Source organism: Polistes dominula, unplaced genomic scaffold (genome assembly GCF_049000335.1).
Source record: "Polistes dominula isolate Pdom_NZ unplaced genomic scaffold, Pdom_raw_medaka contig_25, whole genome shotgun sequence".
Taxonomy (NCBI): Eukaryota; Metazoa; Arthropoda; class Insecta; order Hymenoptera; family Vespidae; genus Polistes; species Polistes dominula.
In genome coordinates, this window is record NW_028301094.1 from 3,802,820 (window position 1) to 3,827,500 (window position 24,681).

General features: G+C 29.2%; 1 protein-coding gene across 17 annotated transcripts in view; it reads left to right on the top strand.

The window, feature by feature from the left end:
• Positions 1–24,681, top strand: part of dnc (phosphodiesterase dunce) — a 202,911-nt gene that overhangs the window by 177,313 nt on the left and 917 nt on the right. For 16 of the 17 annotated variants that reach the window (XM_015315611.2, XM_015315615.2, XM_089176452.1 and 13 more), the window contains 5 exons: positions 19,014–19,107; positions 20,550–20,779; positions 23,340–23,603; positions 23,697–23,796; positions 23,877–24,681. The exon at positions 23,877–24,681 is cut by the window's right edge and continues 917 nt beyond it. In XM_015315611.2, the coding sequence (XP_015171097.1) occupies positions 19,014–19,107; positions 20,550–20,779; positions 23,340–23,603; positions 23,697–23,796; positions 23,877–24,681 (1,493 nt within the window). Of the gene's footprint in view, positions 1–14,593; positions 14,887–19,013; positions 19,108–20,549; positions 20,780–23,339; positions 23,604–23,696; positions 23,797–23,876 lie in introns of those variants that run through there. The other variant, XM_015315620.2, reaches the window with a different exon arrangement.

Consider the following 24,681-nt stretch of genomic DNA (forward strand, 5'->3'; position numbering starts at 1 on the left):
TCGATATCGATGCATTATCGAATTATTCACGAATTTTCTTATCATTTCTTGTAGGAGAAATAAAAACAGCATTAACGTCATTACGATAACCTATTGTACGTATAAATACCAAGTAAAGATTCATTTTCAAGAAATGACGCGAATACTCGGTGGCATGATGCTTTCTAATCAAGACTATGACAGTCGTATTTTAGAAAAAAAAGAACAGACAAAAAAATATATTTATATTATTACTTAATCAATCCAAAACATTTTTGTAATTCAACGATTAATAAGTTTCAATTTCGTCGATAGAAGGAACGAAATTATTCTGGCGAATGAGTTCTTTAAAAAAAAAAAAAAAATTAAAAAAGAAGAAGGAAAAAAGTCGAACAAACGACCCTGAATGAAAAATGAACTAACATTTTGTAGACGATTCATTTCATTATTACGTAAACGTCTCACCAACTGTATCGATAATTATATGTCTGACTGATTATCCGTGTCACATACTCGCCACACACTCGTTACACGAGTTAGATAGGTATGTGAATAAATATAAAATGCACAGGCTTATATAGAATATTGATATGATCACGTGTAAGAACACGCTTATGTCAAGTCCAAGCACTGTTTAAAAACGTTTATACGCATCGTGGAGACGCGTGCCACGAATCAATACATCAATACTGATTATGTTTGTTCGTCTATTGAGTATCATCTAAATGTATCATCTATTCGCGTACATAAACGAGTACATCCATTTTGTATAATAATATTTATTGCATAATTACTATTTTAAATATATATTCTATGCCCATGTCGTTTTTGAACAAATGTTATTTGTTTATTATTATCATGCTGTTTGTATCGAAAATAATTATATACGGTCATAGAACGCAAAGTATTCCAAACTTTTCTTCACATCGGACTTATACTTATTGCAATATTGTTTTTTATTCAGTTTATTCTGTTACGTCAAACTTCATAATAATAATAATAATAATAATAACCTCAGTTAAAACGAAATTTAATTAATATTTTTCCAAGGGCTTGTACTTGTTTTACCGCGGACAGGTACCGAGTTGTGTATATTACAGTTTATAAAAACATTTACGTAATTTATATATTTTATATAACTTTTTCTTTTTATCTAGCTGACAATTTAATTTATTCATCAAAGAAAATGTTCATATTATAAAATATATTTATATATATATATATATATATATATATATATATATATATATATATATATATATATATATATATATATATATAATGTATTGCAAACATATAACTTCATTAATGCAATTGTTTTCCTATGTATTTTATTTAAAACTGACAAAAAGATCATTTGACCAGGAAATTAGGTTCATACCAAAAATGATACCCATGTGGGACGAAATATGTTAATGGTTTTATCCTTTCCACAATGTTTTCATATTATGCAGTAACCAATGAAGTAGCATCGTTTAATGCTAAATGTCCTACGACAGGTCAAATGACCGGTTCTTAATTTAAAATTTAAATTCTCCATTTAGCTTTATGACAGTTATAAATATAAAATTTCTTTTTTTCAATTATTATTCAAGCCAGTCACACATCAATAATTGTTATTTTATATTACATTGTATTAAAATGTAATATAAACGTTAAAATTCGGTCGTTTGACTGGTTACGGTATAAATAAGCATACATAATTGATTTAAAGTTACGACGATAAAATTCTCGTGACCATTGGATGACCAAATATCTTAATAATAATTCTAAATAATAACTTTTTAACGTTAATCTTATTACAAAATAAGAATTTGTTTGTCTTTTTTTTTAAGATAAAATAATGAAGAGAGAAAGAAAAAGTTGTTAATTTATCCGTTTATAATTTATCTTTTAATTATATAATATAATAAACATTATACAATAAGAATATTGAATTGAATTATTCTCGTTTAAAAATTTGTTGTTAGTGAAAAAATAGTAAAAGTAATTGTTGTTTGTAACAAATATAGATAAAAGTATCTACGTATCTAACTTATGTTTGGTTAATGAAAATGATGATAATATATTAATGATTCTTCGCAGACCGAGTGGTGCGTACATTTAAACAAAAGCCTTTATCAAATACTAACTGCATAGTAACTAACAAGTAAACGAAAAGTATACAACGAAATAGGTGTCTACGATTAGCGGCAAACTGTTATCATTTAGAGCTCGTTACGATGTGTAATAGTAGAGAGTAATAAAGGATATCTGCTTATATTTATGAACGATCGTATATTAATCATGATTGTACACACAGTCGGAGATAAGAGAGAACTCTGCGAATGGAAAGGAATGCGTGTGCGTGTATATTAATTACAATTAAAACTAATAATTAATTCTTTAATTTATACGACTAGATCTCATGAAGAATTTATTTGAATTCGAGTAAAATAATTATTCCTCTTTTTTTTTATTTTCTCGTGAATCGTTAATTACAATAAAGAAAGCAAAATAATCTATAACGTGGTAGTCATCGTGTTTTCTATAAATCATCAAGAAAGAAATTAAACACGGTGGAGTTAATTTTGTAAAAACAGGGATAGGTGTCAAAAGTAGTTGTTAAAAGTAGGTCAATATGTTTGCAACGATTCATTCTAATGCAAAACCGAAAAAAATAGGTAACTTTATCAAGGAATAATGAAAATGTTTCTTTTTTGCCGTTGACGATCAACGCAAATATTTCATTATCTAAAAAGTTTTTTTTTTTTTTTTATTTAATACAAACACAAACACACACAACAGAGGGATTAAGAAAATTTTACTTTTTGGTTTTATCTTAAAATACGTTGGTTAAACGTAGAATAATAATAACAACAAGAAAAAAGAAATATAATCGTGTACGAGAGAATTGAATCGAATTCGACAATTTCACGGAATTAAACTGTACGTGTGTGCTCAATGTCGATCTTCGATCAAAAATAAAGATAGATAGATGAAAGAGAATGAGAAAGAGAAGCTTTGATAAATCAAAAGAAATAATTCGCCGAAATTGAAAAATCACTTCGTGGAAAATATATATATACCTATATATTTTTTTTTTCTCGAAGTGGCCGGATGCAGTTTCGTCGATCCATCTTACAAGGTCGAATTTAACTCGACTCGAATTCCGTAATCATTTTTGGCACGTGTATTTTCTACCAGCTGCTTGAATTCTCACGTTTAACGATTTTCCATTGAACGTTGTTGCATTCTACTAAATCGACCGGCAACTTTCTAATTAATTTTTATCAATACAAATTATGATTTCACGTGTCATTACATCATTTTCGTGCAGGTTGTTAATTACCGTGAAAGAGACCGATGAAATAAGAGAAAGAGAGAATGAGAGAGTAAACAAAAAAAAGAAAAGAACAAAAGAAACAAAATAAAGTAAGATGAGAGAATAATGCGAAGTAGCACACGTGGAATAGGTAAGATAAGAGAATAATAACCGTGTAACCAATCAAAAAACTAATGACGCAAACGTTACTTAAATGTGCCGTTTTTAAAAACGACTTTGCACAGAGATAGGAACAAAGTACGTTCACCAGGTAGACAAATTACTGTGATTACATTTATAGTAGCTCGATTTATTGCCCTCACCTTTGCTTTAAGTATACACGACGTATGCATAGGTCAAGTACGACGTTCAACACCTACGTACTATATGTATATAAACGAGAAAAAGAGAGAGAGAAAGAGAAAGAAAAGGGTTATTTTTTGCTGGGTATATCACAACACATAGCAAACCATCTTTCAATTCTTACCACTACAAAATAATACGTTCAGTTATATATAACTGTTTACCATGACATAATAATCGTTCTTCTTTATCATAATGTGTTACACTCGTTCGCTAAGATAAATTGTGATATACTAATTAGCTCAACGTCAAGTGTATAATATCTTGTTTTTTAATTAACAACCGAGTCTCAATGTCTCTCTTTGACTTGTACAGACCATAGAGATAGAAAAAAAAAGAAAGTGCGATATACAGGGTGAATCGCGTTATAAACTATTGCTTCGTTGTAATCCATATTTTAGCGATATAAAAGCGACCAAAATATTTGATGGGAAGTTATTATTTTTATTTACATTTTTTTTTATTCCGTTGATACGGACAGATTTCGATGTCCATTTTATTGAACGTTTATTTGAATTTTTCTGTCTAATCCTCATATCATCGCAGCGTTGATAGTAAACAACGTTTTTACAGTGTGACTGCATTTGCTCTTATATTTTGATTTTCATAGTCTCTTTTTTTTATTTTTTTTTTTATTTTCGTTATTGTAACCACGGTATTGGAAAAACCAGTCACTCAGAGTTATGCACACACTCTCACATAATACCCGCACGCAAGCTCGAAAACAATTCTTGCTGCTTTTTGTTTTGTTTTTTTTTTTTTTTTTTTTACGAGAGAACAAACAAAGTGACATTTATATTTCCATCCTCTATGATAAAATAAAACTAACATAATAATATGACATTTTATATTTTACATTAAAAACTTACAATGTACGAAGAAATTAATAATTATTGGTATAAAGATTATTTATTTATCTAGAATATGTAAATAAATAAAAAAAAATCGAATTATACAGTTATGTTATATAGAATCAGATGTAAGAAAATAATTATATCGAGATCGATGGATTGATCCATAAGATAATGATTTATTATGCCAATTAATTTCTAACAACAATAATCGTAAGATTGAAACGAAGAACATCTGTACATATTTACACGTGTTGTAACAGTCTCGAGGATTAAATCGAGAAATTCATTAATTCTCGAGGTCGTTTTCGTCTAATATTTTTTTTTCCTATACCTAATCAGGATAAGCTAAAAAGCGTTCTCACTTGAAACTATCACACCGAAATATAAAATTATATCATAATTTTCCTTTTCTAATAAAATTCACTTAGATGAAAGGTAAAACGTTCGTAAAAACAAATCCGTAAATTTAAGAAAACAAAAAGAGACTAAAAGAAATAAAATATAAATAAAAAGGAAAAGTATTACAGAAGTATTACAGTAACAAAATAATAATGGCGAGTAAGATATGTGCGGGTGTGTAATATAAAAGTAAAGAATAAAAAACTAACATAGGATTAAAAAAGAAGTAATAATATTAAATTTGTCTGTATGTTTCACGTATTTGAAAAAAAAATATTGTAAAAGAAGAGAGAGAGAAAAAGAGAGAGTTGAAACTTACGAATGAATATCATTAAATCGCATCATTGTGATTCGTATCAGTCGTAAAAAAGAAAAGAAAGAAGACAGAACTAATAACATTCCAATGTTCATTACTACTCGATTTATGTTTTTCCTGTCTCTTATTTTATTTTATCTTATTTTATTTCTTTTCTTTTTATCTTAAATACCGTTGAAAAGTACGAGAGAATTCCGGTTTTTTATTTAAAGAATTTGCCGGCTTCTCCATTTTCAATCACACACGATGGGAAATTAATTTGCATGATTTCGTACCCGTTGATTATTCTACTGTTCTCTATTGACGATTGCACAATTTCGAATGTATAATCTTGAGAGAAATTATATTTATTTATCGGTTTTTAATGTGTACGAACTTTTATATTTGTCATGTAATAAAGAATCTCGACGAATAAATAAGAGTTCATATGTATATATTAAGTATTATATATTGTACTACATATGTGTATATGAGAATTATTATTGTGGAAAGAAAACACGTAGAAAATATAGAATAAAAAAAAAACAAACAAAAAACGAAGAGAGAAAAAGAAAGAAAGAGAAAGAATTAAGCGTTCGATCAAGGTCTCTCATTGTATCATACTGATCATAAAAATTGTTTTTACGATCTAATTCGTATACCGCAGCGTATTAATAATCGATAATCAACGTATCTAACAATAAGATGCGTAAGATGACTTTGTTTTCGTCGTTTATGTTTTTTGATCATATTCTTGGTTAAGATTTATTACCCCCGACCAAATGTCTATTCGGTTAGATGAATGATGATTTGACGAATAATGATAGACTCATATTTTTTTGATTATTTTCCCCATAGAAAAAGTTCCATTGTCTTTTCATTTATCTTTATTTTCTCGTATCTTGCATACTTCTCAACTACCTATTAAAACTTCGTACTCATAACAGGTAATTTTTTTCGAAATTGTCTTTTATGAGATATTATAAACAATTTTTATACTTTCTCAAACTATCTTCAAAATGAAATAAAGTTCTTCTTTATGTGCTAATCTTAACTTAATAATAACTTTAGATTTTAATTTATTTATATATAATTAAACAAAATCTGAGAGTTTCCTTTCGCTTACCAGGTATATCACAGTACATATAATAAACATTATTTTCTCTTTCCTTTTATCTCTCTCTAAACCTATGTATAACTTTCGACGAGCATACATAAACCTACAAAAGTATACTCAACTACGTGACACCATTATGATAAAACAGCCATAATTCCATAGCATCGTAACGTCTGGTGTATCTTGTCTTATCTTTGAAACTTACAATGAGATTCGTTAGAGTATCACATGCACGTATACATATACATATATACATACATAAACTCGATTAATTTATGATACTTTACCCTATATATTTTTGATTCAGAACTCGGTTTGGCCATCATCTAAAAATACGATGAATTAAGTATGAATCAAATTAATTGAAATATGAATAAAAGATAATATTCGGATATATGTTAGAACCTTTTTTTCATTATTATTATTATTATTATTATTATTATTATTATTATTATTATTATTATTATTATTATTATTATTAATACTAGCCAATGAATTTATTATTACTCTGTTTTCTCCATTATGTACTACTCCATTAGAATAATCAATTATTTTAATATGATTTTCTCTATATGCTTTCTATTAATAGAACCCTATAGTGAGACGAAGACAGAGAAAGATAAAAAAAAAGGAGAAAATAAAATGACAGAGAAATTGATCATAGTGATGCCTTTAACTAAGCCAAATGACATGGCACGCATGAGAGAACTAACAGATTTAACAGGACGACATTTATAAGCCTCGTGATTCGTCTTCAGTGATTGTTCATAATAAGTAATAATAACGATTTGTCGAAGTGACACGCGTTTGTCGCGTGAACAGCCGTCGAGGTTGATATGATAATATGCGATGATATTCCGATCATTCTAATTCTTCTTTTTCTTCTTCTTCTTCTTCTTCTTCTTCTTCTTCTTCTTCTTCTTCTTCTTCTTCTACTTCTACTTCTACTTCTTCTGCTTTTTCTTCTTCTTCTTTTTTTATTTTTTTTCTATTAGAGATTACAACTTCTTTATCTCGTGTTCTTCGTTTATATTCTCTTAACTTTATATTTCGTTACGTCAATGAAGTAACTCTAGAACTACTTATTAATAAATAAAACAAAGAGAATGAAAAAAATAAAAAAATAAAAAGAATTATCGAGGTCGATATGAGTAACACCTGATGGTATTTCGATCATTTGTAGTTTTTCTTTATTCTTTTTCTTTTTCATCAGTTTCTTTATCTTGTCCATCCATCTATTCTCTTAATTTCATAACATTTTATTAAATGAATTAAATCGAGAACTGGTTATTAGTAAACAAAAAATTAGTGAATCACGATAAAATTATTATCGAGGTTGATATGAGTAATATACGATGATATTTCAATCATTCTGATTTTCCATATTTTTTCTCTACCACTGTTTCCTCATACAGTTTTTCATTTAATTCTCTGAACACTTGGCATGCGGGCAACGTATTTTTACGTTTTTCACAATCTATCACTGGAGCGCGGGTCACGTAAAAATACATATTTAGTAGATTTGTGATGGATAGCGAATAACGTCTAATTACAATACAGTGAAGTGAACAAAACGCTTAGTTATGTATATGATAAATTATACAGTTTTCAATGCATATGTAGTATATAATTCGACAAGGACGTAAAAAATAATATACAAAAAATTGTTCACCAAATTCCCCCGCGATTCATGAAAAAACGACCGCTGCACGCGTAACTTGACGGCGAAATATACCCGCATGCCAATTAACTACATTTCTTTACATTTAATGATTCGTAAATGAAAAATTACTTATTAATAAGAAAAAGAAAAAAAAACAAAAAAAAAGTAACTCGCGTTCTAATAATTAAGTAATTGTTGATTCAGATTCGCTAATTACAAATTGATATTTAACAATTGTTCATAATAACAGTAAAATATTAATTTATCGAAGTGACATACGTTTGTCAAGCTTGATATGAGTAATTGCAATGATTTTTCAAACATTCTTATTCTTATTCTTCTTTTCCTTCTTCTTCCTCATTTTCTTTTTCTACTTTTTCTTCATCTAATATTTTAACTGTATTTCGTTACGTCAATGATGTTACTAAAGAACTGCTTATTAGTAAATGAAAGAAGAGAATGAAGAAAGGTAATTTACATTGTGATAATGAATTACAGATGAGGACTAGCCAAGTTGGTTTTCCCGTCGTGATAAATCGGTTCAAAAAACGAGGAAAATTTTTCTCAAGAAAAATACGAATACAAAAAAAAGTACAATGAAATAATTATCATTGATTATAGTCCAAAAGGGACGAAAAAGACAAAAGAAAAAGAAAAGTAGAAAGTAGGATAGTATTTACGAACCCCAGGAATAAACTTGTTTACTGAACAAACAAATCAGATTGAAAGTTTTTCAGAAATGTATCCTATCTCTTCTATTCTTTCTTTTGACCTATCTACATATAACTTTTATTCACTACTCAAGTAGAAATTTATAAAATATATAGAAATAGTGACGGTACGAGTGATCGATTATAAAAAGAAAAAGAACTTATCGAAAAGGAAATAATTTTTGTCAAAATATAATTACGTAATGTTTATCATAAGAAATACTTGTTTTTTTTTTCGTAAAAGAACACATCACGTTTATATTTATTCTCTTATTATACTTTTTCGAATATGAAATTCAATGAGTTTGTTTAGTTATAAAATACAGGATGAAAAAAAGAAAAAAAATAGGCACATTCGCAATCTCTTCGTCTAGACTAGTCAAATTGGTAATTTATTTGTTAATTTTCTAGAGTAAGATTTATTTCCATTCGACCTGGTTTCATAATTCCAAGATCACCATTTCAATTTAAGATCCCACCTAAAAATAGTTATCTCCGAATCTATGTATGTATATAGATAATGGTTATATATATTTCTATGTATTTTACTCAACAAGAAAGAGAGTACGTTGAACTTAGAATTTATCTTCGTAGAAGACATCACTTCTTCAGACGTGCTTACTCGAGTCAGCACTTACTTGAAAATAATTAATAATCGATCGATGAAAGAACAACCATCCTCCACTCAATGATTTATCTACTATTTCTCTCTTTTTCATTCTTCTTTTCTTTTCTTTTACGAACGATATAAATCATAGTCAACTTATAAATTATCATAAGATTTATGGAAAAATAAAATCAGAAGCACTTAAATAAACACTTGTTAGATATTCTTACGTGAGTTAAACACGGAGTACTCCAATGTGGGTTATCTTAAGAATTTCGATCTTATAACAAGAATAAAGAGACTGCATTAGTTGGCCTTGAATTTGTCTCAACGCGATCGACCACGAGTTCTAGTTCCTTTCGAGAAAATAGCTAGGTAAACCCTGAAATAGTTAGATATAGTACAGCTTGTTCTAACTGAGAACATTGTAATCATGCAAATTTCTATTATAACAATTCACGCACGAAACAGAAATATTTTCATCGTAGTTTAGATCGTGTTATATACATACACGGTAAAGGTGTTCCTATTCCTATTAAATAAAAATAGACCAAAATGTAACGTTCTGTATGTTGTACCTGCGACCTTCTTCAAGAGACAAACGCAACGAGAGAAAAAGGAGAAAATAAAAAAGAGAAAGAAAAATAAAAATAAAAAGAGAGAGAAAGAGATACACAGTTTTATACATCCGACAAGCCCACATGCATTCGACTTTTACAACGATCGATAATCGCACGCACCATGACCCGTTGCAGGACAATAAATTTTTTTTTCTTTTTTACCAATGCATCGATCGTATTTTCCAAGCTAGGTCACATTGTTTGTTTACTCGTGGTTATTCCAAGCCATGATTAGATGTAATGCTTTTAGAAAGTAAGTACCACTTATGTGCCTTCAATGCGGGAGCCAACATTTACCTACTTGCGAAAGAACTTTAGCGTACACTTACAATTAAACTCTCTTATTTCCTTAGTATCAAGAAAAAAAAGAAAGAAAATAAGATAGGAATGAGTATTTGTAACTGTACACGATATACAAAAATACAATGATTATTCTTTTAAATAGTACTCAGGTTAAACCTTTTTTGCATTTTATAATGCTTTCGAAAAGATCGGACTATACTTTTGTAAAATTAATTTTTTTCTTTTTAATTCATATAAAATTATAATTCTATTACAATAAAATAATCTGGTATCAATTTACAAGTTTAATAATATTAAGATATGTTTCCTCATACAAGAATTTTAAAACATTACATTTAAAGCAAATATCTATTGTTTAAAATGTCTATTAATGATACGAGTACTTCTATGATCCACTATATATAACGCATAAGATAAGTTTTAAGCTAACTAAAAGTAGATATGACTTTGAAAACTACCACACTACACAACGTTTCCGAATATTGAATGTTATTTTTACAGATGTTCATCTTAAAATCATAGCTTTCGAAATCGTAACTTTATATAATGGATTTTACTCAGAAAAATATTTTTCACTGACCTATATTGAGAAACCAAATTTTCTTTCGCCTCTTTCACTTTCTCTTGATCGTTTCTTTTCATTTTTTCCCCCCATTCATTGAATTATTTCGTTATTATTTGTCGCTAACGTAACAACGAAGTTTTTTTGAAATTCTTAGTGTGTAGACATTATTATTAACGTATTCTTTATTTTATTGATCGATCTTGGATATCTTTTGAAGATTTTAATTGGAAATTCGCCGAAGAAATGGCGATGATAAAAAACTTGGAGGTATTTTTTATATTTTAAAAAATCGTATCCACGTTTCTTTTTTTTCATTTCTTTCTGCTTTATTGTTCTTACCTAAGCTAGCAATTATCCACCTTCTATAAATAAATAAAACAGCTTTCATTTCTCACTCTCTCTCTCTCTCCTACACATACACATGTTCTTTACATACTTTATTAAATTTCTCGGCAACACAAAATACGAAACGTTCGTATAGTTTATAAAAAAGAAAAACAAAAAAAACGTAAAAAGAATCTGTTTGCTTCGTTTTCTAAGTAAATCGACTAATATAAGTATCTTTGAAAAATAGGAAAGATAATTCGATGACAAATAAACTTGCAAACGATTTTAGGGAAATTTATTTATTTATTTTTCTTTATCTTTTTTTTTTGTTTGCTTTTCTTTTCTTTTGTTTTTCTTTACTTTTAGATAACTCGAATGAGAATTCTTTGAAATAAGAAGTTAAAGAAAAGTTTTAATTTCTTTTATATCAAGTTCGAAACCTTCTTCGTCAAAGAACAACGAAACAATAACATAGAGAATAGACACTATCGTCATTCACCCACGCAATCTTTTGACTGGATACGCCTGGTTGGTATTCCCTTAAGTCTCTTTTCCGAGCATTTTGAACAAATTTAAAGATTCATCGTCAAACACATCTTTTTCTTAGAAACTTTTGTTTACCAAGATTAGAAAGCAAAAAATATAATAACTCTATTAAAATTTTTTGACAAATGTTTCCATTCTTTCTAGCATTAAAAAAAAAAAAAAAAAAGAAGAAGAAAAAAATAAAAAAGTAAAGAAATATAATAGAAAGAGAAAAGAGTAAAATAAATATCATAAATACGTCGTAAGGACTGTATGAAAAAAAAGAGTTGTACGATTGGTTTTATTGCGATAATAAAATTGTGTTTATGTTTTTTAACATAAAACGTATAATGCACTTCGTTGTGACAACAGGCATCTATATATGCGTGCATGCATATACATATAAGAAGAAGAAACAAAAAAAAAAGAAAATTTAAACAACAAATAATGCTTCATCTCTTTTTCCGTATTGATTATTTTTTTCTTGAAATTATTTTTCTCAAAAATTATTTATCGTTTAGATGATTATTTGATACAAATTAAAAATACATTTGTACATATCAATTATTAGATTATTCTCATAAAATAAAATAAAATAAAATATTTATTTCTAATCAAACTTCCTGTTTAATATGTAAGCAGTATATGTATATATGGAGATAATACATACGTTGCATACGCGCGATAGGTCACGTATTCATGATTACATATTTCAAATACACATTAAACGTTTGATTCACTAAACTATGAACTGTGACTTCGTCATTGTTACACTTATTAGATAAAAGATTTAAAAAGATTTCTACAGTAATAATTACAGAATTACTTTGAATTAATATGAATTTTGAAAATTTCACGAAAAGTATTATATTCGAAAATATTAATTTTCCTTCTAACCACGCGGTTGATTCAGAAAAATCTGATGTGAGTTGCGAATTATAAACTGTATACTCCTACGTGATTCAACGTATGCAAGTTATTCTTGAAAGATGTCTCATCCCTTGCTTCTCCTTCCTTCTTTCTTTTTGGGATGACCAAAGATAAAACAGATAAGGTAAAACGAGTCTGGGAAAAAGCCAAAGTCTAACTAGTCACGAGATAAAACACTTTGAAAGTGAATTTTTTTAATAGAGCAAGAAAAAAAGTTAACAATAATAAATGAAAGTTTCTTTTTTTAAAAAATTTATTTTATTAAAAATTAACGATACAATCAATATCCGAAAAGAAAGAAAGAAAATAAAAATAAAACAATAATTAATACTTTATTTTAATTATGTTAACAAAACATTTATAATGAAAATAGTCGCTAATGACTTTACTATTAATGCGACTACTTAAAAATAAATTTGTTTTAAAAAAATATATTTTATTTACGTTTTCGAAGATATTTACCGAAACCACTAAATTTATTTCTATTAATGCGACTACTTAAAAATAAATTTTTTCTCAAAAAAAAAAAAAAAAAAAATACTTTATTTACCTTTTCGGAAGTTATTTAACCAAACTATAAAATTTATTCCCGATTCGACGAACTTTTGAACGTAAATTGAAAATAAATTTATACATAAATTATTCGAAATAGAAATATAATGAAATTTGAGAATTATCTATCTGCAATCATAAATCTTTGTCTAATATTAAAACCAAATATATTTCGCACATTAAAATAGAACTTGAGAGATATTCATAGGAAACTCTACGTAGATTATAATGTACACAAATCTCTTATCCAAAGAATTCTAAAGTTTCCCTTTAAATCCTGTTACGTGTTTAAATTATAACAGACGAAAGACAAGCTTTTAACTATCAATGATCGTTTTCCTGGAAGAGCAACGAACGATATCATCGTCATACCGTACTACGGTATGTATGTAAGTATAAATATTCGTAAGCGCCGTTTTGTTGAATGAAAAAGCATTAAATATGATACGACTTCTTGGATTCATCGACTCTCGTAATTTCCCCTTCCCCTTTTTTTAACGACTATGCAGACGATAAGTCATATATTTTTCAATCTTAATTAAACAAAATCTAAACATTGAAAGATAATTGAGGTAAAAAAAAGAAAAAATAACTAATATTATTAATTTTTTTCGTATGACGTTGTATCTCCCATTCATGTTTGGTAAAAGGGAAAAAGATCTTATCAGAATTTATGATACTCATATAAAGAAGAATTGTGTATTTAGGAAAAATTCTTAAAACTTTCGAATTTTCCTTTCCTTTCCTCTTTCCTCTGCTGCTATTACTACTACCCGCTCCTACCCCACCCCTTTCTCTATTGCACCTATTCGTAATAGGTTTTTTTAATTTATTTCTTTCCCCTTCTTTATTCTCAAGTTGTTCGTCGTGTATCCTACCACTAACATACACGTTGCGTGTAATATACGTAAGCCTCGCAAAGTTAGTGTGGTGCGAGTACGAGAGAGACAAGTAATATTAGGAAGAAAGAGAAAGAACGATTGAGTTAAACCAATGAGAAGGGGCAAGGTGGGGACGACGACGATGAAGACGGGTGTTGGTTAAGAGATAAAAAGCTCGCAGCAACATTCGAAGTCACGTAGAACACGTTCGATGCTCGTACAGTTCACACGCGTTCTCGTTTTTATTCGTTCTTTCGCTTTTTAATATACGCGAACAGATTTGACAATGTAAAAGAGTACATGTTACTATTGTAGTAGAACAGTGATGATTTATATTTTTTTCTTTATTATTCTACAATCGTGAGTCTGATTGTTTTTTTTTTTATTATTTATCTTTAATGCATTGTGCATTAATGAAAGAAAACTATAAACAATTAAATTGGATGCATAATCGAGTAAGTGAGATTTTTCTTTCGTTTTGTTTTCTTCGATGATCAAGAGTGACACAAAGTGAGTTTGAAGAAACGATCGAAGAATTCAATTTTCATTAAATAAAATAAGAAGAAAAAGAAGAAGAAGAAGATATACGATTAAACTTTAGTTTTGAACGTTTAACGATTTCAAGTGAAAGTTTCTTACCTGAGATTTTCACTGAACGTTCGTCGTCCTTTTATTCCGTCCAGTTAACGTGTCTCATCTCTTTACCGTGATCGACTTTCGAAAGAGAAAACTAACGGGGATTACAAAAAAAGAAACAACTCTTGGAACGATGGTGCAACAAGAAACGAAGGGGGAACTAGAGACCGGCAACGTGAACGAGTCCGCAAGATATTTTCGTTATCTTAGGACTCTGGCAGATCTTACAGCCATGGCCAGTATCGTTGCGGTCCAGGTAACTTATCCTGTTTATTTTATTTTGTTTTATTTTCACAAAGCTGTTACGCTAGATCAAAAAAATCCAACCGATATAAATAATAATTATCGGGACTGGTTTATAAAATTAATTACTAACTATTTAAGATAATTATAATGTTTATTCTAACGTTCTATTTTTCATTTCTTCTTTGTAGAAATCATAGATTTCCCTGTCATATTTCATTGTTTTTTCTTCTTTATTTTGATTAATTATTTTCGGTTCAATGCACTTTTCGTTTGAAAGATAAACGCAATCGGTCAAAAACGATTTTTTTTTCAATGTCGAACCGATCACAGACGCCCGTATTTACATACTATCGTTTGTCTTATCTAATACGCACAATTTATCGTTAATCTCGTACAAATCTCAGTGCCATGGCCATATGTTGTGACTATTACCTTTCTCTCTTTCTCTCTCATACGTTTACGTTGTTTTACCGCACACGATTTCGAAAGCTATCGATCGTATTGAGTTACCGAAGGCCGTCCTTACTTGATAGTTCACTAGATTTTGCGAGTTAAACACGTTCGACAAAATCGATCAATCGTTTGTATTCTAAAAGCAAATCAAAAGCGATAAAGAGAGAGAGAGAGAGAGAGAGATCAAGTTTGTTTGAGAATTATTGTTGAGCTTTGGATGACTTTAACGATTCTGTTGCTTTTGGGATTCACTGAAGTAAACCATTTTCATCGAATAGTTAGCATGTTCATTGTTGTTGGAAACGTTCAAACATTTGATTAAACCCTTATTCAAATCAACGTAAAGAATAACAACAACAACAACAACAAAATCAGAAGTTGGTTCCTTACAAAATTCTATTCTCGTACGTTTTTTCTTATACGTTGAGAACAACAGCGAGAGAAAAGATATTTAATCTTTGATAATATAGATAATCATTATTTTATCAATAAGTTGTTTTTTGAAGTATACTTACATTTTTTGATGTAATTATTAAATATAAACACGAACAGATATTAAAAATATATTTCTTTGAAATCGATGTTACCGAAAATCGATATTGATCGTGATAAAGATAGAATATCGCATTTATAACGTGATAATTGTTAGACGATTCTAATCGATAAATTTTCATTTTCAAATATATTTCATTTTATCTTGTTGTTTCTTTTAATTCGTTCAAATATACGAAGAAAATTAATGAGTGATTCTATGTAATGGTATCAATATTAAATTTATTTCAATAATAATGAAAATACATTATTCATTCTCACTTTATGTAATTAATTTCCTTTTTTTTTTTATAAACGAAGAAAAAAAACATTTACTAGGATTTATGTTTTTATATATGTTCGACAATGATGAATTTTAAATTACTTCGATTTGATTTACATTTTCATAAATACCCGCTTATGTGAATCTCATTTGAGAAAAGATAATTACGGTATCGGTGAACTTCGAAGACCCGGAATACTGTGAACGATAACGAAATATACAACTTGTGTAATCAAAGCTACTTTACTATCTAAGGAAATTCATTATGCACGTTTGTAAGCGTCAGCGTTCGAGAACGATGACTCGTCGTCGTTTGTCTCGTGCAACGATCAAATCGAAGGTCAGCATTTAAAATTCATTTACGCCTGTGAATATTTTGATACAGTTACATGTTTCCTTGCATCATATGCATATATGATATATATATAAATGTATATAATACTTGATTATAATTATAACGTTAATCTTCGCAAACATCTCGATTCTTATTGTTCTAATTGTTATTCATAATAACGTATATACAATTTCTTGTTAAGGAAAAATATATTGATGCGAATTCATTAAGATAAGAAAATGATAATATTGATAGAGGTACGATGCTTTTCCTATTTTTCTATTTGAAATATTAATAATTTATGAATTCATCTCTTTTTTGTCCATTATTTTTAATGTTACAGATTTTTATTGTAAACAGGTATATGACTTTGATTCGTAGTTGAACGATGACGTCTTGATAATGAGACCATCAATTGGTTGAGCATTGATGCTTGATGTAATTAAGAATTTCCTGTATTATTAACGATCGCGAGATCGTTAGAATATTATTCATCGTACTTAGAAAATTGTTTTGATATTTCCAGTTTGTCACACACAAGTACACACCTTACGAAGAATCTCGTTTTATTTATCTGTTATAGATATTTCTTGATATATATATTTTTTTTTTCATTTAACTTTATTTTGATAACGATTTCTTATTACTCATTAAAGTATGTAAACGAAGATATCTGAAAGTGTAATTTATTTAAATGATTTCAATAAGTAATGTTAAAACATATAGAAGTGTTTTTTTTTCTACCGATAAACTTTTTTCATCTTTAATCTAGCTGCTTTTTTCTTTTATCACGTTTTTACGATTTCCATTGATTGGTTAACGGAACTACAAATGTCGTGACTTTCAAACCTGTTTCTTTAGAGAGAGAAAAAATGTACATTTTTGTATCATCACTTTTTTTTTTGATAGTATCTTCAAGCAATAACTCAAAATAGTTAATCAATGTTTAAACCATAAACTTGAACGTATCTTTTACTCAATATTTGTTAATAATCCTATCAATTGTTTACGGTCCACAATATCGTCTGTAATCGTCTTAAAAAGATCGATCGTTTGATAATATACCCTTATCATCTTATATTTTCTCAGATATTTATAGTCATATGTGTGTCCGACCTTATCAACCTTGTCAATACTTAAACAATCGTTTAAAGTGAATATATATTTAAAAAAATGACACAAAATTGAACTACTACAGTAAACCTTTTTTTCCTCATATTGTATTGTCGATATTTTCATGTTCCATTGTTTGAAAAAGGAAAGTTGAGAAATTTTGTAGGAAGTGACACGTTCCATTTACTACTTACCTATTGATGCTTCTTCCTCAGACTCTTCTTCCTTTCTCTCTATCAACGGCCGCATTTTCTTTACTTACGACGAGTTGGAAAACCTACTGTCGCGATACTTCATCATCGTTTTAGATGAGAGAGTTGATCCTGAAAGTAGGTCGAATTCACTTTGTGTGTTGCCTGCGTCATCGCGTGTAACGATGCATATCAAATTTGGAAATTGTACTTGTCATCGATACACATGTCTACTTATATACTTCTTTTCTTTTTGCTTTCATCAATATCGCAAAGACTGATAAGAATATTACAATCGAATATTATTAACATTTTTATATCCTTATCTGTCGTTTAGAAAGAAATTTCATTTAATTTCTCTAATTATATGGTGTGAGATGAAAAAGATTATTTAATTACAAGATCGAGGGATTAATAAGCGTGTTAAACAGATTTGATAATACAGGTTGTTACTCCCAAAGGAGTACGAAAGAAACATTTTATTCGTATTTTTTATTTTATTTTATAATGAACGATGTAATTTGAATTTTGTTTAAAAGAATAAAATGATGATGGTCGGATAAGAAATTCGATAAGGAGCTTTTAGGCTTTAAGAATTAAATACTTTCTATTTTTATTCTTTTTTTTAAACATTCTTTCGTACACTTTAGTTGATTCCTTTTTCTTTATCTGTTTTTTTTTTTATTTCTTTTTTCTTTTTTTTTTGTATACGTATAATACATGTGCGGGTGTATAAATATGAAATGCAAAACAACGCGATTTCAACGTAAATATCGTAAATTTACCAAGATAATGTTCTGCGTCTTCTTTGTCAATCGAAAACTAAACCGAAGTTGGTTTCTTGGTCCTAGCAAACGAAACGTTGAAATTTTTCAGATAACTTTGTGTATCTTAAATCATTCCTGTCAACGAATTTAGCATTTTTAGGGAATTTTTTTTTCTTTTTTATTCTTTCTTTTCAATGATATTCTTTTTTTATAATAATGTACGTTATTAAAGAGATAGAATCTTTTCTAATATGATAATAGGTAAAATCAAATTATGGTTTTAAATTAGCTGAAATCTTTAATAATAAAGATTAATTTATATTAAAATTTTAATAAAATTGTTATATTAAAAGTTAACACTTATAATTAAGAATAAACAATTTTATACACGATTACAAAATGATACAATATTTTTAAAGATACTCGATTACCAATTACTTAATCTTATTTTTTTTTTAATTATAGTTCAAGAGAATGCTGAACAAGGAACTCCTTCATTTCTCGGAATCGTCCAAATCCGGGAATCAAATATCTGAATATATCTGCAACACTTTCCTTGGTAAGTATTTCTAATAGAATATTTCTTTAAATTATTATTCAATTGTATAAAAAACGTTCTATCTTTCGTTTTATCTTTTTTCCAACTAAATTCGATTATCATCATCATCATCATCATCATCATCATGTATGAATTTACATACAGTTTTCTCATTCTTTCCTTTTACTTTTAATAGAACTGACAATGAGAAAAAGAAAGAGAGAGAATAAGAGAGAAAATGAGATGAAAGTGGGGATAGTCGAGGCCGTGGAATCCGAGTTTAAACGAAGACGTCAAAAGCAAACGATCTATATTTCTTTCTTTTTTTCTTTCTCTGTCTTTTTCTTTCATTTTTTCACTCTTTTGACGCATTGAGAGCCCTTGAAATTGCGATTTATATAGCAATGCACGATTATAATCTCCTTCCTCTTACGCACTCGATCCAAATACTTCGAGATCTACTTTTTTTTTTGCATCACAATTTGAAAAGTATAACCAGATAATTGATCTAATGAGCTTTACTTGATTTCCTATATTTTTATCTTATTGCAAACGATAATTTTTTTCTTTTGTTGCGCACATAATTTGGCCGTTATCGTAGAAATGAAAAAATATAATTAAGACGACAGATAGAAGACGTTATTATTTATAGATAGGTATACTTAAGTATGATAGAGTCGATAAGAACAACAACAAAGATAAGACCACAAAATAAGAGAGAGAGAAATCTTAAAGTAATTTTTTTTTCTTTTTTTAAATTGAAGTATCTTACATTAAAAAATAAATTAACAAATATAGTACTGTATATATATACTAGGATGCTCCTGCCACGCGTTGCTGTAGTTTTGTTATAAAATATTAATTTCATATAAATGTAAGCTATTTAATGCAATCCAATTAATATTCACTAATACTTTCTGGGAATTCAAATTAAGCATAAAACAGCAGAAAATTTTTAATATATATAATATATAATATATAAATAACAACACATACAATAATATCACAATTAGAATTGAATACATAAAATAATAATACAGGAAAAAATATAAAAAGCAAGGTTAGTTATGTTATATGTAAGTCTGAAAAAACGTGTGATGTGTATATCGAAATAACTGAACTGTAACACAGTGCTATTTATTGAAAACTTACAGTACCTAGAGACCTAGATAACCTCTAAATAATACATCCTTAAATTAGCAATAAAAAATAGAAATAATCGCGATAAAAACTTATCCTATATGCTAAGTTTAAGAAAATTACACAAAATAAAAACAATTTCATTAAGATCAGTTCAGTAGTTTCAAAGTTAATTGGAAATCAACAATGTGACACTGAATTTTTATATATATAAGGAAGATAAATATGAATATGGTGAATTTCTCAAACAAAAATCATTTCTTTTTGTAATAAAATATATGTTAACAAATTGACATGAAAATAATTTTAATAAATTTTTCTAGACAAACAGCAGGAACTCGATTTGCCATCTTTGCGGATCGAAGATGCGGTTGCAGCGGCCGGAAGTGTGGACGCACGTGCTGCCAAAAAGAAAGACAGAGTACAGAGGGGTCCAGCTTCTATGTCGCATATTAGTGGCGTTAAAAGGCCACTTACGCACACAAATAGCTTCACGGGAGAAAGAGTACCTCCTTATGGAGTGGAGACCCCATACGAGGAGGGACTTGGCAAGGTTTGTTTATTTATTAATTGTTTTATTTATAATTTGTAATTTTTTCGTTTTATTTTTTACGAATTTATTATTTTACGTTAATTCAATTACATATAATACGACTGTTCTCCTATTTATTAAAATCTTAAGTAGGACGACGTATTATTAATTATCTTCCATTTACTTTCAATAGAAATATCTATTTATATATATATAAGACATATATAGTTATTATATTCATTCTATGAATTAAGTTATCCATTCAAAACCCACGCAATTGTAGTAAATCCCTAATCATGTCCGGCTTTCATTCATTCAGATATATATTTCATTGGTATTCACTAATCTAATATTAATCCTATTGAGCGAATTTATAATAAGCATAGACGTTTATTCTCTTAAAGAGAAGTCAACTTTAATTGGCTAAAACAATAGATTTTATCAAAAAACAAAAAACTTCAATATACAATAATATTAAACATGAATATACAATAAATTTTTAACTATTGTGTTTTTAATTAATTGAAACATTTTTACAATTAACGTTTATACAGAAATATTTCGAAATATTTTTACGTAGAAATATATATATATGTATTGATACATAGAAAATGAAAATACTTTTCACGATTACTAGAAAATAGTTTTAATTATTATCTTAAAAAAAAAAAAAAATAAAGAAAAAATAAAACTCGTTATACTCGTAAAGAAACGATCGTTTGTTTCCAATAGCAGTGGAATATCATAGCGTATAACTTAATTCCTCTATTTGTTTTTTTTTTTTGTTTAACTTCGTTTATAATTTTTCGATCTCGACGATTTTTCCGGGAATTTCGACGCAAGCAAATTCAATTCGAATAGAGCCAGCTACGCGGATTGGTTTATTTCTTATTCCAAAAATAAAAACAACAACTTTTCTTTTCTTATATCTTTCTTTCTCTTTTATTCTCTCGAAAATCGTCATTTCGTTTATTCGCGTGTTTGCTAAAAAGACTATGGAGAAATGCTTAAGACTGTAGGAGGTAGCATTACGAAAATTCAGTTTGGAAAATTACAATGACACGTGCGATTTGTGTGTACAAATATTTACAACGTGCCTCCGTTTTACCAAAGAATTACAAGCGCGACAAAGAGAGGTCCGGGGAAGGGGGAAAGGGTTGGGGGAGAGGGGAAAGGTGAATCGCGTGCTACGCGACAAGGTCTATCAGATTAGAGAGATTAGCAAATCGTATGTTTTCTTTTTTTCTTTTTTTCTTTTGTTTTGTTTAGTTTTCTTTGTTATTTGTTTTCTTTCACGGCCGAGGATAATTAGATAAAATAATTTTATGAAACAAAATTTTCCCCCATATTAAATTTTTTCTACGTTTTCTATACTTTAGATGTTAGGTAGAGAGAATGTAAAAATTATTGTCATTAGTCATATAAGTAATAAAAGTATAGCAGGCGTATCGAGTTCGATAGCAGTCTAACTATGGGGGGAGAGGGGGAAAGGTGAGAAAATACGTACGTGACAGCCGGCACATGCGATAATAGGAATTTAGAGAAACGAAATGTTTGCATTGGCCCCGCAATAGGTCATGTCGCGGTTAGTTATAGATATGAATTGGCAAAATCATTTGGAACGTGGTCGTGCAAGCCTAACCGATAACTCCAAATATAATAGTTACACATAAAACGAAAAAAAAAACAAAAAATACGAAAAAGGAAAAAAAACACATTAAAAATGAAAATAAGTAATTCGTATGAATCATTGCTTTTTTCCAATTGTTTCTTTAGTTTTATTATTTCTTTTTTATTTTTTCTTTCTACTTCTTTCTTTCGATACTTTTATAAATCTTATAAATATTTTATTGTCAATCGACGTATATGATCTCGTAAATTTGTTGGCATCATAGTAGGACCGATCGTTTTTTTTCTCAAGATGAAAATAATGTTTGTTTCACGTTTCTACAACATCGAGAACGAAACGAGCCTTGCATGTGTTATGCTAATCGAGTATGCGCCTTCCATAATGACGCGGAGAGGATCTTTTTAGAAGAATCGCGTAACGTTCAGATTTTATTTTCTTTTAAAAAAGGACTGGTCCGATTTATCCAAGCGAGAAAACAAATCGGATTAACACCCACTTGACAATGATTCGTACGAACAAAACCAGTGTAGTCTTCTTCTCGATGACTTTATTTGGTGTTGTGTGCCTCTCTTGGGATCGATCGAACGTCTTATCATTTGTTCGCTTCGTTGAACTATACGAGAATAAAAATAGATACTGGAAAAATTAATCGCGCCGAAAAAAAACATCAATATATATATTTTATATTTATTTATTTTTATATTTTTTTATTTATTTTATTTATTTATATCTTTCAATTTCCTTATATTCATTATATTCATAAATGCATATTCCTATTAATATTTTTTTCGATCCTAATCTTATTATATTTTAGAAATGAATTCATATTTTCCAAAATATAATTATTTAATATATAATATGTTAGTATATAATAATGTTTAGTATATATAATCTAAAATATATTTTTCCTGTTACATATTTTTAATAAATATTTTGTAATATTATTTTCAGTTATTGTCGGACATCGATAAGTGGGGTATCGATATCTTCAGGATAGGCGAGCTCAGTAATAATCGACCTCTCACCTGCGTCGCGTATACAGCCTTCCAAAGTCGAGATTTATTGAAATCATTGGCAATACCGCCGAAAATCTTCGTTACCTTCATGATGACACTTGAGGATCATTATGTGAAGGATAACCCCTTCCACAACAGTCTTCATGCCGCCGATGTGACCCAATCCACTCACACACTACTCAACACACCTGCCCTCGAGGTAAATAAAATTAATTCGATGTTTCGATTAATAAAACTATTAAAAATTATATAAGAAGAGAATCATATAAATTTTCTAATGAATATTTTACAGTCTGTGTTTACGCCGTTGGAGATTACAGCGGCTTTGTTTGCGGCCACAATCCATGACGTGGATCATCCCGGGCTAACGAATCAGTTCCTTATCAATTCGAGTGAGTTATTAAAAATGTCATATAATCGATACCAATTTAAATTATGTTCGTAATAATAATGTATTTTGTAATAATTATAGGCTCTGAGCTCGCTCTGATGTACAACGATGAATCCGTATTAGAAAATCACCACCTTGCGGTGGCATTCAAGCTTCTGCAGAACGAAGGTTGCGACATCTTCGTGAACATGACGAAAAAGCAAAGGCAAACATTGAGGAAGATGGTAATCGACATGGTCCTATCGACTGACATGTCGAAACACATGTCCCTGTTGGCCGATTTGAAGACGATGGTGGAAACGAAGAAAGTCGCTGGTTCTGGAGTATTATTGTTAGACAATTATACGGATCGCATACAGGTGTTGGAAAATCTCGTTCATTGTGCTGACCTATCTAATCCAACTAAACCATTGCCACTCTATCGACGATGGGTGAGCCTGTTGATGGAGGAGTTCTTCCTTCAGGGTGACCGAGAACGTGAACAGAACATGGACATCAGTCCAATGTGCGATAGGCACAGCGCAACTATCGAAAAGTCGCAGGTCGGCTTTATCGATTACATCGTGCATCCCCTTTGGGAAACCTGGGCCGATTTGGTGCATCCCGATGCTCAGGAAATTTTGGATACATTGGAGGAAAATAGAGATTGGTATCAGTCGATGATTCCACCCTCACCGCCGTCCGACGACCAACAGCAGCAACAGCAGCAGCAAGGTGGAAACGATCAGGATAAGAAACATTTTCAAATGACTTTGGAAGAAGGTGACGAGAGCGGAGAAACGTTGGAAGGTAATGACGGTGATGACGATGGTGGTAATAATGGTAACAGCGGCGGCGACAGAGGAGGTGGCGAAGGCGGTGGTGAGACAACATTTTCGTGTGGGGA